At 39.8% G+C, this 15,165-nt stretch overlaps 1 protein-coding gene across 2 annotated transcripts; it reads right to left on the bottom strand.

Moving 5' to 3' along the window:
* Positions 1–5,255: 5,255 nt before the first annotated feature.
* Clec5a (C-type lectin domain containing 5A) lies at positions 5,256–14,823 on the bottom strand. Of its 2 annotated transcripts, XM_004629127.2 has the most exons (7): positions 14,699–14,823; positions 14,087–14,185; positions 13,253–13,327; positions 11,582–11,641; positions 11,097–11,233; positions 9,280–9,386; positions 5,256–6,836 (listed from the first exon to the last, which is right to left on the bottom strand). In XM_004629127.2, the coding sequence occupies exons 2-7, from the start codon at positions 14,163–14,165 to the stop codon at positions 6,722–6,724; spliced, it is 573 nt and encodes a 190-aa protein (XP_004629184.1). In that variant the 5' UTR covers positions 14,166–14,185; positions 14,699–14,823; the 3' UTR covers positions 5,256–6,721. The 2 variants fall into 2 exon arrangements, with proteins under 2 accessions (XP_004629184.1, XP_023568638.1); XM_023712870.1 differs by lacking the exon at positions 13,253–13,327.
* Positions 14,824–15,165: the final 342 nt, after the last annotated feature.

The raw sequence follows: 15,165 nt of genomic DNA, 5'->3' as shown, positions 1-15,165 counted from the left end.
TTAGGCACACTCTACATCATCGATCACTTTCCTCTTTGGCCCCATAATCTCCTTGATCAGAAAATTTGGGACACTACCGAGTTACATGACGTTACAGTACAAGTTCTTATATGTAATACAAGTTCTCATATGTCTGATTCTTCTACATAGTGACATTAATGGGAGACACAGTAATCATTGTTATTGTCTGCATAGATAACATCTGTGATCCCCCATATTTTTCTTTCTTGGACACTCTTGTCTGTGGAGATCCTCTTCACAACCATAGTTGATCCTGTGATTCCCTGGGGACTGCTGAACCTTGGTGTGCAGACAATAGCTTTGGATATGTTGTCCAGCTCTTCTTGCATTTGGCCCTGGAGATCACAGAGTTTGGAGTTATTGAAGCAATGGCTGTGTAATATTACATAGTTATCTCCCCTTCTTTAAGGTATACCATTATTATAAACAGCGCTGCCTGCAACTCTGTGGTAATCATGTCATGGATATTTGGGTTCCTTTATCAAAGTTGGCCAAAACATGTCATCTTTTAGGTTACTTTCTGCAAATCAAATGTGAGAAAGAATTATTTTTATGATTGTGAGCAATTGCTCAAACTATTCTGAAGTAATATTGGTGTCCTAGAATTTATCCTTTTCTTAATTACTATTAATAATTAAAATTATACAGAAACTAGCCTTTTCTTGAGGCATTTGACATGGCAAAGCACAGTATGTTCTCTAGTAATGTGAGAAGAACTTATCTTTGAGCAGCATCATAAACATTATCTTCATCAGCAATGTGTTCAACAAAAGATTTTTAAGCTGTTATCACATTTAATTGTTTATCACTTGAAATTCACTTTATTATTTTTAAGATACATATATATTATGATACACTTCATAATAGCTTTTCAAACTTAGATTTAAAAATAACATGCAATATTTAGATTTCTGAACAGCAAAGAAAATTTAAAGTATTCTCCGGCTGCAGAGTTGAAAGATCACAGGCTCCTGCATCATCCTGCAAGCTCTCTGCTTTGTGTCTGCGGAGTGTGTAAGGGTCTTAATCTTCCTTTGACTCAAGCATATTCTCTTGATTTCTGCTGGAAAGGCCTGCTGCCTTAGCTTTATCTATGTACTTTCTCTGGAGGAGTTTAGAAAGTGAAATCATCCCACAACTCTTGACTCATTTACACTCTTGGGGCTGGACATTTTTTCACATCAATGCATCTCTAATTTATGAGGTCTCTTAGAGTGTTGGAAGAAGATATAGATGCTACCACCACAGTGGAGGAGGGTGATGCAGCTGTGTTGGGGCCTGGACTAAGAAGGGGGAGCTGGGCTTGCTGTGTCCTAGGCTGAGTGGAGCAGGACAGAGGGCAGAGGGAGAGGCAGCATCGGGCTCCTTGCTGTGTGCTGCTCAGTCTTTGATCCTTTCAGCATGCGTAAAACACTTCCTCATTCCCTTTCTCCTTAATTTCTTCATCCTTTCCTGCCCATGTTCCTTCCTGGTTCTCCTTTGTGCTCTTCTTTCAGTGACCCCAGGTCTGCATTGCGTTCCGAGGTGCCATTCCCAAGTCCTTTGTTTTCCATGCTGCTGTCCAGCTTTCCACACTCTGGCTCTTGTGTCTCATTTCCAGGATCAGCTGACCTCCCCCTTGCTTTACCTTACGTTACTGCTCCTCAGTGTATTATAGCATTACCTTATGACCCAGGAGTTACACCCCTATATATATGTAATATCCAAGAGAAATGAAAATATATACCCCTCAAACTTGAATAAGAATGTTAATAGTACCATTATTCTTAATAGACAAGAGGTGGAAAAACCAACTAAATGCCTATAAGCTGATGAATGAATAAACACACAGCAGAGCTTTCAGTCCACAATCAGTTGGCCTTTACACTTCTGGGCCTGTGGCGAGGCAGCGCGTCATGATGCAAGTGTGTGGTGGAGCAAAACCACTCATTTCATCATCAGGAAGTGAGAGAAAAGAGGGACTCAGGTTCCACAGTCCTCTTCAAGGGCACACCTCCAGTGACTTGAAGATATCCTACTCAGTCCTACATCTTAAAAGTACCATCATCTCTAGATATTACTATTCTAGGGACAGGGCTTTTTAATTTTATTTTTATTTATTTTCCCATAATTTTAGTGAGAAATAGCAAAGAGACAGGGGATTTTTTTAAACACATGGACCTTTTTGGGGTAATTCAAAATCCAAAGTATGACACAGACACATGCTACAACATAGAAACATTGTGCTGAGTGTAAGAAACCAATTTATACAGACCACATAATATATCGTTATATTATGTGGAAGTCTAGAATAAGGAAGTATGTTGATGTAGAGAGTAGACCAGAAGTGGCTGAGGGTTGAGAGGACTGAGGGGATAGTTGTGGGCAGTGGTGAGTACCAGAAACTGTGTATATAGCAAAACCCATTGAATTGTACCTTTTAAGTGGGTGACTTTTGTGGTATTGATTTATATCTCAGAAAAGCTGTTAATACTACAAATAGTATGTTAGATGGTAGAAAAGTATTATATAAAGGAACATGAAATAGTTATGAAGGGGAGAATCTTTTGGGGGAGTTTCGAACTTTAAATAGTCAGGAGAAGCTTGAGATATGCAAAATCTTGAGGCATTCAAGTATGCATTAAGGAGCACAGTGAATACTAGGCACAGTGAATAATAAGTGGAGAGATTCCAGGGAAGGCAGAGACAAAGAGCTGGAATCAAGTGAGCACAGGAGAAAAAAGACCAGAGATTGGAGGGGGTGTCACTTGCTAGGAGATTACATCAGTTACCTTTTACTAGGTAAGAGACAACAACAAAATCTTATTAGTATATAGCAATCAGCTTTTATTTCCATGCATTAGAATTCTAGTAGATCTAGGCTGGCCTCAGCTGGTGGTCCAGCAAATCCCAGGTGGTTTATTAATTAGCCTAAAGATTAGATGGGGCTACCTGACCTAGATTGGGCCCACAATTATAGTCAGAGAAAGTATGGCTTTGATCTCCATGTGACCTGGCCAAAGAATTTCCAAAGTGTCCTGCTCTGACTTAGGTGATTTTTATATCCATATTATAAATGAGTAAACATTTTCTGAAAAGTAAGTGGTTGCTTGCATTCATCTTCTAGCAAATTGAAATGCTATTTATTGAAGATCTCAACTTCAAATCCTCCACAAAATACTTCTTCTGATACTTATAGCCATTGTGATATATGGAAAGGATCTTATTTAATGTATATAAGAATTTTGTGAGAGGGTTATCACTGTCTCATTTTATAGGTAAGAAAACTAAGGCAAAGGGAAGAGTAAAAAACCTATACAGATTCATACAGTGTATTAGAAGCAAAATCTAAATTTCAACCTGGGGCTTTATTAATTTCCATTTTCATTACATCATTACTATCAAATAAAGGCCACTTTTTTTTTTTTTGCATTTTTAAAGTGTAGTGGCTTTCTAATTGGTGAGCAACTTGTTACACCCAGCTGAATTAAATTAGCATGCTGCTGGGTGTGAGAGGCCCACCTGAGGATTGTTGCTCGCAGCATTACCGAACAGGAGAAGCTGCTGGAACACTTTTGGGGATGCTGTTTGGAGAAGCTGTTGGAACTATTGGAAGCTGCTAATTCCATTGGGCTGTTCTGCTGGAGGACCTTGTCATGCTGGCTTTCTGGATGAACTCTGCAGGAGCTGTGATCCTCATCTTGAGCATTGTTTCCTGGCTCTGGAGAGGAAGATGGTATACTGCTCAGCCTCTTGGAGAAGCTTGTCTCATTGGCTTTCTTTTTTTTTATGAGCAGAATATATTTATTGAGGGAGAGAAAGCTCCTGTCTGAGAGAGGGACAGGAGGAGGGCCCGAGTGAGTGGTCCCCCTCATTGGCTTTCCTAATGGGAACTCAGCTTTCCACATCACTGGAACAGTTTGGGTAATCACAGTGGCTGAGGATGGCTATGGTAATTTTCAGGGGAGATCTGCTGCTTACCTTGAGCTTTGCTTCTTGGCTACAGTTCAGATCCCTCAGCCTGCTAGCACAGATCATTCATCCCATTAGCATGGACTTCCTAGCTTCCACCACTAGCCTTTGGGCCTTTCCAGCAGAGATCTGCGAAGTGGGCCTGCATGAGACTTTGTTGTGGGATCTAGGCCTCCACTTGGACTTGTGGGAGGCATTGTTACAAGCTCTAGGTTTTCATCTGGATTCACGTACAATATTAGTATCCAGGCCCTCAGTTGAAGTCTTTAGTGTTTATGTGTGTAGACAGATTTCCTGCACTTCTTGCATGTGATTCTTAGGTGATCCATTATAACATACTGTTACAAAATATGTCCTGTATATATTGTTCCCCTTGCAAGAACCCCAAACCATGACATAAAGATTCTGAGTCCCCTTTCTAATAAGGAAATTAAGACAAAATTCACATATTTCTTGAATCTCTTCACCTCTACCTTATCCTATTGGGCTTCTTTGAAAACTGGGCTACCTTCTCATCTTCGGAGAATTTTGGGCTTCAATTATGTAAATTGCTAGATGTCTGTTTTCTGAACTTGAAAGTCTGCAGTTACTCTGTTATAAAATAGAAAATGTAAGCCAGATGTGGTAGCATATGCCTGTAGTCCCAGCACTCAGGAGGCTGAGGCAGGAAGATTGTTGCAAGTTCGAGACCAGTTTGGTCTACAAGGTGAGCTCAAGGCCAGGCTGAACTGCATAGTGAGACTTTGCCTTAAAAAAAAAAAGTAGCAGTTAATAGTTTTCTTTTAGGAAAACAGAAGGATTATGATTTCCTTTATGCTGTCTGAGTTCTGAGGCCTTTCTCTAGCTAGAATTTGTTTGGCTCTTTTCTCCAGCAGAGCCTCAGTCTCTCTCTGCTCCTCAGCTGTGGTGCACACTTGTTAACACAGCAGAGGATGAGTATTTCCCAGCATATTCACACAGTTCTAATGTCTACCCCACCCCAAACACAGGTTATTTCTGGTAACCCCCTTCAGATAAGTACTAATACCTGGTGAATTATCGCATTTTTTAAAAAAAATTGTAAATAGCTGTGATGGTGAACCCCAAATTATGAAACCTGGCAGTACAGAAAGAGAGCTTAAACTTGTAATAAAAGATGAATTTTACCACAATTTATTTTGACTAATGTTCTACATAATCTTTTATTTTTTTTTTCCCGGAACCGGGGATTGAACTCAGGCCCTTGCGCTTGCCAGGGAAGCGCTTATTCCACTGAGCCATCTCCCTGGCCCCTACATAATCATTATTGAAGCACATTGTTAATGATGGAAATGGTAAAGTGATCACTCAGGTGACTGATTTCCAGTAGATTTTGTAGCCATTCCTATGGTTTAACTCTTGCTACTCAGGACATACAAGGAACATCTTTTTCTATTTTGTGTATTCTAAGGTGTATGTGTAGCTACTATCTTCTTTTCCATGGAGAAAATGACCAAAGTATTCCACCTATTTCACTACTTTATTTTTTCTTCCGCTATGGAAAAATGAACTCCCATTTCTTATATTATTTTCCTTTGTCCCTGGTAATTTCTTTCTTTCCATGCTTATTTCTTGCCTCTACCTACTATTCTTATTCTTTGGCTAGCAGGACCAGTATAATGCCAACTAATGGCAAGGCTTCTTTGGGTCAGAACCTGTTGTTAGGGTCTCTCTAGTACTGAAAGAATGTTTTGTGGCCATCGAAGTCTAAAAGATCCTCAAGCCTTAAAATTTTTAAGTACTGCTAGGGCATCAGAGCCTGCACATCGAAAGGAATCTGCCTGCCCAAATTTTTATTACACATGAGTTATATATGCTATCATTGAGTTTCATACCAGAACAAGAAAATTTTTAGCTTGAGTGTCTCCTCAGGGCTATGTTAAGCAGAGATCTGGTTTGCTTAGCCATGGTGACATCTAATTCTCTTCAGAGGGAACTCTTGAACAGATTCCTGTCCTGTCTGGATCCTTCCCCAGTCCTATCAGCAATGTTCTTTCTGTTCCAAGCTCAGTTCTATGAGCTATAAATGCCCTCAAGTCTTGGCCCCAATGTAGACAAAGAGCATCTACTTTTTTTGGTTTTGGTAGAGGCATGTGAATAAGGGTCTCTTGGCAATAGAGATAAGGGTACAGAGCCTGAGTTCATCCCTTTCCTAGTGATTGATTCTACCATTTAAATAATGCTCATGACTGCCCAGTCTGCAGTTTCTCTCTGGTAGCATGGTCATGTGCTCTGTGCATGAAACAAACTTTAACAGGACAGACCCTGTGGATCAGTCAGGAATGCTCAGTTCTATAGAAACAGATGTCATTTCCCTGTCACCAGTGTTGTTTCCATAAAACTGGCTCTGTCTCCTGGAGGTGATTAGCATCCAGTCCCTCAAAGCAGAGTACAGAAGCTCATTTTCCTAAACAGGTAAGGACCTCTACTGGTGGACAGATACATAAACAAATCACAGAATAGATGAACTGTGAGGTTCCACAGAGTCAATTTCAGCTCTTGCAGGAAATGCAGTTTAGGCTGCGGTCATGGGTGGCTCAGGACTGAGAAGTTTTCATGGCGTGAAGGGGAAGTGCATTAGCCCTGTGGATTCATTAGGCACTCTGCCAGTAACCTGTGGCAGGCTGACACCCTGACTTGATGTTCTGTGTTTCCTGTACCAGTCCCAATTGTAGCCATTCTCTTTTGCTGTGTCTGTAAGTATATTGGTTCTTGTCAAAGAAGACTGTCATCATTTAGGAATAATCTCACAGATCCAGCGGTAGGGGACATCACAGGATGCAGCGTCCATTGTTGTTGACAGGCCTATGGTGACACAGTTGAAGTTCTGATTCTTGTTGGTAACACTAAATGAGAATAGAAAATGTCGTTGTGACTCATTGCTTCTGCTCTGCCTCTTACTGATCTCAGCGAGAGCCTCCTGCAACTGGAGTGTGGACTCTGTGGGCACACAGCTCCTCTGCACAACCTATTCTAACTTGCTCCCCCTCTTCTAAGCTAACCTTCCCTAAATTCAGCAGTACATTTACCTTTCCTGTCAGCTCTCCAGAGAGCATTCAGAGATTCCTAGAATCTTGACTTACACATTCCTATCTTTGGTGAGAAACATCTCATGATGTCCCTTGTCCCCCAAGAAATAATGTTTTAGTATTGTGTGTAAATCTGTAACAGAATGGAAAGGGGGACAGAAGTTTCTTATTCTTTCCTTTACCCCAGCAAGCTGTAGGAAAATCTTGGTGGATGTGTCTGTTGGCCTATCTCTTTTTCTGTCACTTGGTCCTTTTTAATCTGCATGCAAAGAATTCTGATTTAATGGAGAAGTCATTAGTTTTGGGCTAAGGTGAATTTAGGATCATATTGTGGGTTTACCGTTTCAAGTTATAAGAATTTCAACCCATTTCTAAACCTCTCTTGTCCTAAATTCAATTGTTCAGTAGAGAGTGATAAAAGTTTTTTCTGTATCATTGCTTGAAGACTACAGGAAGTAATTTATGTAAAGTAATCAGCATAGAGTCTGACATCTAGCAGAAACTGAATGAATGTGAACGCTATGAATATTATGGCTTCCACCAAAGTTTATCTTCATGGAATGAGCCATTGGAGAGAGATATGGAGAGTTAGAAGTTCACAGATTTAAGATAGACAATTATTTTAAAATTAATAACCTTTCTTTAGATAAAAGAGCTATATGTGGGGAAATTTGTAAGCACTTAGCAAAAAAGTAGGATCAGTAGTTTAAAAGAATCCTATGACTTATAGGCCCCTACCCCCTCCCAGCTATGTATGTGGATTTTTTTTGGATATTTGCATAAAATAATGTATTCTATGAATATTTTTTCTCTCATTTTCAAGTGGAAAGTGTTTGGTGTTTTCCATAATAAAATGTTTATAAGAAATATTTCTCTGAGAATAGATAGGATAGAAGAAAGGAGAAGATTAGAACAAGGTCCAGTCTCAGCTTCTGTACAATTCCAACATGAGTCTCAGGTTTGATTTTTTTTATGGGAAAGAGGTAAAACAAATAACAAATTAGTAGGAGAATATTAATAGTTAATACATTGCATGCTATTATTTTTAAAGTAGTTGCTTAGGCTACAAAGGATATGGGGTTAAAAATTTCTTCAATCAATATTAGCACAAACCTTCCTTTTTTTCTAATTTAATTTAATTTTATTTTAAAGAGTAAAAATAGAAATATTCAATTATTATGTCCAATCTTGCATAATTATGCCTGTTAATCTGAGCAACAGATTTGACGATAAAAAACCTTCCTTTTTAATGAACCAAGAGGCACTAACAGTATAAGTTACTTGCACTTTTCCCCCTTTTTCCTACTGTCCTTTCCCCTGTCATCCACCCTAGTTCCTTTTCAACAATTTCTTCCCATTATACCACATGTATCTATTGTACATTTTAGACTTTATTTACTCTTTCAGTTTCTCATACCAGGGAGACCATATGATGTTTACACACGTGAGTCTGATATATTTAATTATGAGTATGGTCTCAAATTGCATCAATTTACCTATAAAAGTCTCAAGTTTATCCTTTTTTATGACTGAGTAATATCCTATTGTATAAAAATACCACATCTTCAGCTGGAGAGATAGCTTGGTGGAATAAGTGCTTGCCTGGCAAGTGCAAGGTCCTGAGTTTGATCCCTAGTACCACCAAAAAAACACAACCAACCAACAAACAACAACAACAACAACAACAACAAACCCACATCGTTTTTATCTTTCACTTGGTTGATGGAAGTTTGGGTTGTTTCCAAGATTTAACTATTACTAACTGTACTTCTATTTAGAACATACAAAGAATTGAAAAAAAATGAGACCCCCCCAAATTCAAAGATCCAATGAGCATCTGTGATGAATATACACTTCTCAGGTGAAGAGATAGAAATGGAATATATATATATATATATATATATATATATATATTTCATGTCATTGGTCATCTGAGAGATGCAAATTAAAACAATACTGAGTTTGCATCTCACCTTAGAAAGAATGACTGTGAACAAGAAATCAACCAGTAACAAATGCTGGTGGGTCTGTGTGGAAAAAGAACCCTTCTCCATTGTTGGTGGGAGTCAGACCAGTATAACCACTGTGGAAATCAATGCAAATATTCCTCAAAATACTAATATTAGAGGTCCTATTTGACCCACTTATTCCTCTTCTGGTTATCTTCCCAGAAGAATTAAAAACATCAAACCACAGTGATATAGGTTGGATCTTTTGAGGCCAACCAAGATCTCCAGAAAAGTGCGGGATGCTCACGTACTTGCCATTGAACACAGATTTGTTGATCCAGCGCCACATTTTCTCTGCAGGCTTATACATTAAGCCAATAAAGTACTTCTCAGGACCAGCTTCATCTTGGAGATATTTCTAGAAATTAAAACAATAGACGTACAACTCAACAATGAGTTCTTTATTGCTGACCTTCTGGAGCCAATAAGCCCGTGATTATATTTGATTGTGAGAACAAGGAAAACAGTGAGAGGGAGGAGCCTGCCTGGCACTGGCACTTGCCATTACTGTGAGAGGAGAATTTCATAAACTTTGCAGGGATCAAGATCGTCTGGGTGTCTTGCTAAAACACAGATTTCTAGGCTTCTGGCCCAAGAGGTTTGATGTAGGGAGCGAATCATTTACTTTCCCAGCAGGTCCTGGGGGGTGGGGAGGGAAGCATTTACTTTCCCATCACATTGGGTGGTGCTGATGTGGCTCCTTCAAGCTACACAGAAAGTGAAGAAGGATGACTGTTCTGTCAAGACCAGCTAGTTTGAGATACAATTGAAAACTTGTCTTACCTTTCTGTATAGAATTGCTTTCATTTCCACAAATTTTATTTTCCAAATGAGATTGATTAAAATAACAAAATATATTGACTTGAGTTCATCAGTAAACTACTGTGATGAACTCCTGAGGTTAGCATGGGGTGTGAATGGTGGGGAATGCCCACAGTGGGAGTTGGGATGCACTGAAACTGAAGGGATGAGTGGAGGGAAAGATGCCACAACTTCTCTTCTGGGTCTATTCTTTCCTTCTCTTTTTGTTTCCTCTTACTCCAGTAAAATCCTCTTACCCCTGGTTTTCTGCCTGAATACATATTTCCATCCCACTTGGTACTTAGACCTAAAGAATCCATAGCACCTTGATCACTGTCCTTTGTTAGTTATCTAGTGGCACACTTCAGAGAAGAAGGTGCTCATAAGTTTTTCTCAATCACAGGAGTACTTTTTTTTTTTTAATGAAGAAGTGTGGATATACAATGGTGAGAAACCAGAGGAGTGTATGTAGCACTCTTGCTCTACTTAAGTTTTGGTATCTAACAGGCTCCACCCTTTATGTTGTCCTCTGCCTAAACTATGCTCAGTGCTGGGTACTCAGCAAATGCTTAGGTTGGAAGGAGAGGTAACTGTAAGCTAGAATGAAGTATGGCCTACAGTATACTAAAACATAGGTTTTAGAGTCAGAGTGATCTGAATTCAGTTCTTTGTTCTGTGACATGTGCATAACCTCTGTTAAATTATTTTTGTGCTCTAATTCCTCATTTATAAATATAGATAATAATACACCCTCAGTATTGTTATGAGGTAAAAGGAAATAAAACTTTTTCTATAGTATTATTTTATTATGATGAATATAAACTGAAAACAATATGACCTGCTTCTTTGCTTTTCATATTATTCATTGTGCTAATACACATCTTCCTTTTTTTACTAGGTATTGGGCTGCTAGATTGATACCTACGATGTGTGCTGTAGGTTTTAAACAACTTTTATACACATCAGCTCTTTGATAACTTCCTGCACTTTAATGGTCTTAGCTCAACCCTAGGGGATTAGCCCACTGCTGTGCCTTATGGGGAAGACTGAAGAGTCTAGGTGTCCACCTCAGAGAAGCCAAAGATCATACCCATGAGTTAGTAAGAAGTCTCTTAAATCCAGGCTCAGAACAATGAGACAGAATTCAGCCAGCCACCTCTCCAAGCCTTACCACCCAAACCCTGCTCCTCCATGTTGCCCCACATCTCCATCCATTGAGGCTGGTGTAGGGTGGGCTGCTTTACTGTACCATTGCTGATGCTCTCACCTGTTTATCTGGCGTGTCAACAATTGCCAAAGTGGATCCTCTTTTTGCACAATCATCCCTACTGTTGTTCCAAGTTAATTCAGAGGTAGATAAGAAGAAACATCTTTGATGGAATTTCTTCCAATATGGGGGGCAGACTGGAGGGGAGAGAGAGAGAGAGAGAGAGAGAGAGAGAGAGAGAGGGAGAGAGAGAGAGAGAGAGAAATGAATATGGGATTAGTTGTTTGGAATGTGAACCTTGAACTGAGTTATAAAATAATGAGATATGGGTTTCTTTATAATAATTATATCTATACAAATATTTCTTGAGTCAAGAAGAAATATCAACCATTCTAGACTGTGTTTCTATTGTTTCCAATAGTCTTTATGGACTCTTTCAGCAAAAACAAAGTTCCACAGGGAAGGAAGTGATGAGAAAAGTCTTTTAGAATTCAGCTAATAACTTACACATGGGGTGGAAGGGCGTTTCAAGTCATGTACTTTACCTGTTCCATAGCTCCTCGTGGGAATGATGTTGTTAGTGCTGCTCCCAAAAATCTCTGAGACTGAAATGAAGACATAAAGATTATTGTACAGGGAGCATAACACACAATCATCATAGTTTTGGCTATTGAACTTCTGCAGCTATTTGACTTCTAAGTCAGGAGGACGAAAGGCTCTTGGCCAGCACTGAGCTAGATTTTTTTTCAGATATTTTTTATCTTTGAACTTTTATTATGTTATTGCTGTTATTTGTCTTCTTTCATGCTTCCCTCCCCACTTCTGGTGTGGCAGTAGATGTAAATGCTGGGAGGGGGTGTGCAGAAAAAAATGAGAGACTTGAGTAGAGTAATGGAAAAATTTGGTATACCTGGGAGACTCCTTTCTAATGCCTTCCTCTGACAGTGCTATCCCTCAAAAACTGGAGCACTTCCACTCCAGGCTCCACAGAGCATCTTTGCTATTCTTGCATTTTTGGTGTCTCAAACCTTCTAGTGAAACTCATAATCTGAGGCAGCTACTGGATGCCTCTCTTACCAATTCCTTCTCAGCTCTAAGAATTGTGACTAATTGGAACAAATTTCATGGTATTATCAGACAAAGAATCAGGTGAACATTCCAGAGATCTCCCATAAATGTAGAGAAATCCATTCGTTCCTTTCAAAATAAATAGGGGAATTGATTGGTCCCCACAAAACCTCGTTACTTTTCCAGGAATACTGGTCATCTGAGTAGGAAGCTATAGTAAATTTCAGAGGCTGGTCTGACCTCCCCTAGTGATCTCAGGTATCTGTCTATTACAGCTGAAAACACTTAGCTTACTCAGATACTAAACTGGTTGCTTAAAATGATGTTAATGCAGTAGATGTCAGCTTTGACTTTTGTCCGGCTCACAGACCCATACACAGTCTTGGCATACACAGTAGCCTGGTTTCCATTGGAAAGTACTTTGAGAGTATAATGGAAGGGACTCAGTATGTATTTCTTGAGTATTTTGTGTATGTGGTTCATTATATTAGTTGTCCCAGTTGAATCAAAGAAGAATGTCCTTTCTCTTAAAGTTGCCTGTAGTAACAAGTATCTCAAGAGGAAGCAAGAGAGAGGTGTGGGAAAAGGCCTGCAGAGCAGGTGGGTTTAACCAGAAGAGCCACATCTCACTCATCTCTTTATCCTGTGAAATTTCTGATCTTGTGCTCTGTGCTTTATAGATGATGGTTGATTAACATCCCTGTGTTCATCCTTCTCCTATGGCTGACCTGGCATTTTATTAGGCACACAGGCATGATCCACTCTTTGTGGCACCTGGTCTCCTAATAACCACTCTTTGTATGTGTCCATCACTTCAGATTCTCTGAAGTACATTCACATTATACCACAACAGCTACACACAAATTGTCTACAGCCCCAGGAGGAAAACTGAGGGTCAGCAATTTCACTCAGGATCTGGGGGTGCAGCTTAGATGTATACTTTGTATGCAAGCCATCCCGAGTTTGGGTTCTATCCTTAACACAGTAAAAGAGAAATTTTCAGAGTCTGGTATTGGTTATGCCTGGAAGATAATTCACTAGAAGACCTTTGTGATATCTTTATACAAATGTTCCTTGGGAAAGGAGGACTTGAGGAAGTTCAATAAGAATCTAGGGCCCTACAAGCTGGATGGTAGAGAGGAGATTACCATTATGCACATTATCTGCTCCGTAGCTCCCAGTAGGAATGATGCCATCATTACTTTTCCAAAAAGTCTGTGGGACTGGAAAGAAAATCAACTATAGGCTCAGTTCCCAAAACCACTGAGTGATGAATATAAGCAAACCCACAGGCGTTGATGGGGACCTGTGACTCATAACCAGGAAGCACTGATCTCTGATGAAGGTCAGCAGGGCCGGGATGCGTGCATATTTTTGGAATGCATAATTTCTTCACTTATTGAAACTCATATTTCCTCTTAGCCAACTGCTCCAGCCTACTCACATTTCCTTCTTCATTTAAGCTACTTACTGGCAACAGGGGCTGTAAACCATTCTACTTGTTGAATTGCAGCAAGATCCTTGGATATAAGTCTTCTTTTTCTAAGTAATTCATTTGGATGAATAAACATATGAATATGTAGTAAAATTTCTCTTTTGGGTCTAGCCTATTCCCTTACAGTTTAGCCCTTAACACAGATTTATAACTGGACTGAAATGGAGCTGTATTTTTAAATTTCAGCAATAATAACATACCCTGTTAGCTACGTTAGTTCAGATTACCCAAAAAAAAAATACTTTAGTAACAAAAGTTGGGTGTGGGATTTGGGTTGTCATACTCTGGACATTTATGTATCTCCAAGGCAGAATAAAAAACCTGGCCTACTGTGCCTGCTGGAGAGGGAAAACGACACAGGGCAGTTGCTCTTCAGCTGTATCAGTTGCCCTGAGGTGGAAAATTTGAGAATTTAATCTTACACATAATTTTGTTTTCAGAAGAGTCAAGGAACATGATAGCAGGTGTCAATCACTCAAATACTCACAATGCAGCAGAAATAAGGTCACTCCAACAGCTTTAAGCACCACTATAATAAGCACAGAGATTATCAGGTGCCAGTTCATTATGAAGGGAATTTGGGAGCCTGTGGGAATCAAAGCAAAATTATTAGAATCTGTGAAGAAACTTGCCCCCAACCCTGACCTACCCCAACCTCTTGCTCAGAGATCCAAAGGGAGGTTTAAAAGGCCTATGGTTGGGATCTTGTGATGTTTGGGAGATTTGAACTTGCGGTTCATCCTCTAATTGTAGACTTAGCCTTGTTTCTGTTTGTATCCTTTAAAATCCTGTCAAATTAGTAAATCCTGTCCTGTATTTAAATAACTCACAGTCTTGAAATTACCCTTGCTTCTAAGAACATTAGTTTGTTGTCTTGGCCCTCTTGACTTCAGTTATGGAAGACTTAGTCTTCATTATATCTGTAGTAGGGCCCAGGCTTCCCTTAAGGTCTTGTCTTTGTCTTATATTTCGGGGAAGGGCAAACAGTTTGTGCAGATAAGACAGACAGACAGATGGACAGATGGACACATGGACAGACGGGTGGGCAGGTGGGCAGGTGGGCAGGCAGGCAGGCAAGCAGGCAAACAGAGTGACTCACCTCTTTTACCGGAAGGCTGGAATGTCCTACAGATGGGGGGTTAAGGGTTGGTACAGTGGATTTGGGCCTGTCTCTTGATAGTATGCTTCTGCTCAGGAAGTGCCCTTCTTTCTCCACAATCTGTCTGTCCTGGCAGCATCTGTGAGCAAATACTTCCTCCTGTTCAGTGTTTTTGGCAAAGGAAGCAGGCGGGGCAAAGAGAGGAAGAGAGAGCCTCTAGCTCATCAGGAGGAAGGCTCCTTTCAGGAGAGATATAATACTGGGGGGCATTTCTACAAGAATTTGGAGAAACAAATATCTCAGCATTGACTCTTCCTGTCTATTTTCCATTGCTTCTGGGACATGGTTTGTACTCTTTAATGTTCTCTATAAGTTTTTGCATATACATTATTGTAGCAAATGTGATGTGCTTACCCTGCACCACTTTTAGGCACCTATGATATATGTTCTGCCTGTGGGCTTCTCAC

Source organism: Octodon degus, unplaced genomic scaffold (genome assembly GCF_000260255.1).
Source record: "Octodon degus isolate 3935 unplaced genomic scaffold, OctDeg1.0 scaffold00027, whole genome shotgun sequence".
NCBI lineage: Eukaryota > Metazoa > Chordata > Mammalia > Rodentia > Octodontidae > Octodon > Octodon degus.
The sequence above is the reverse complement of the archived record's forward strand: the minus strand, read 5'-3'. Positions and strand labels throughout refer to the sequence as shown.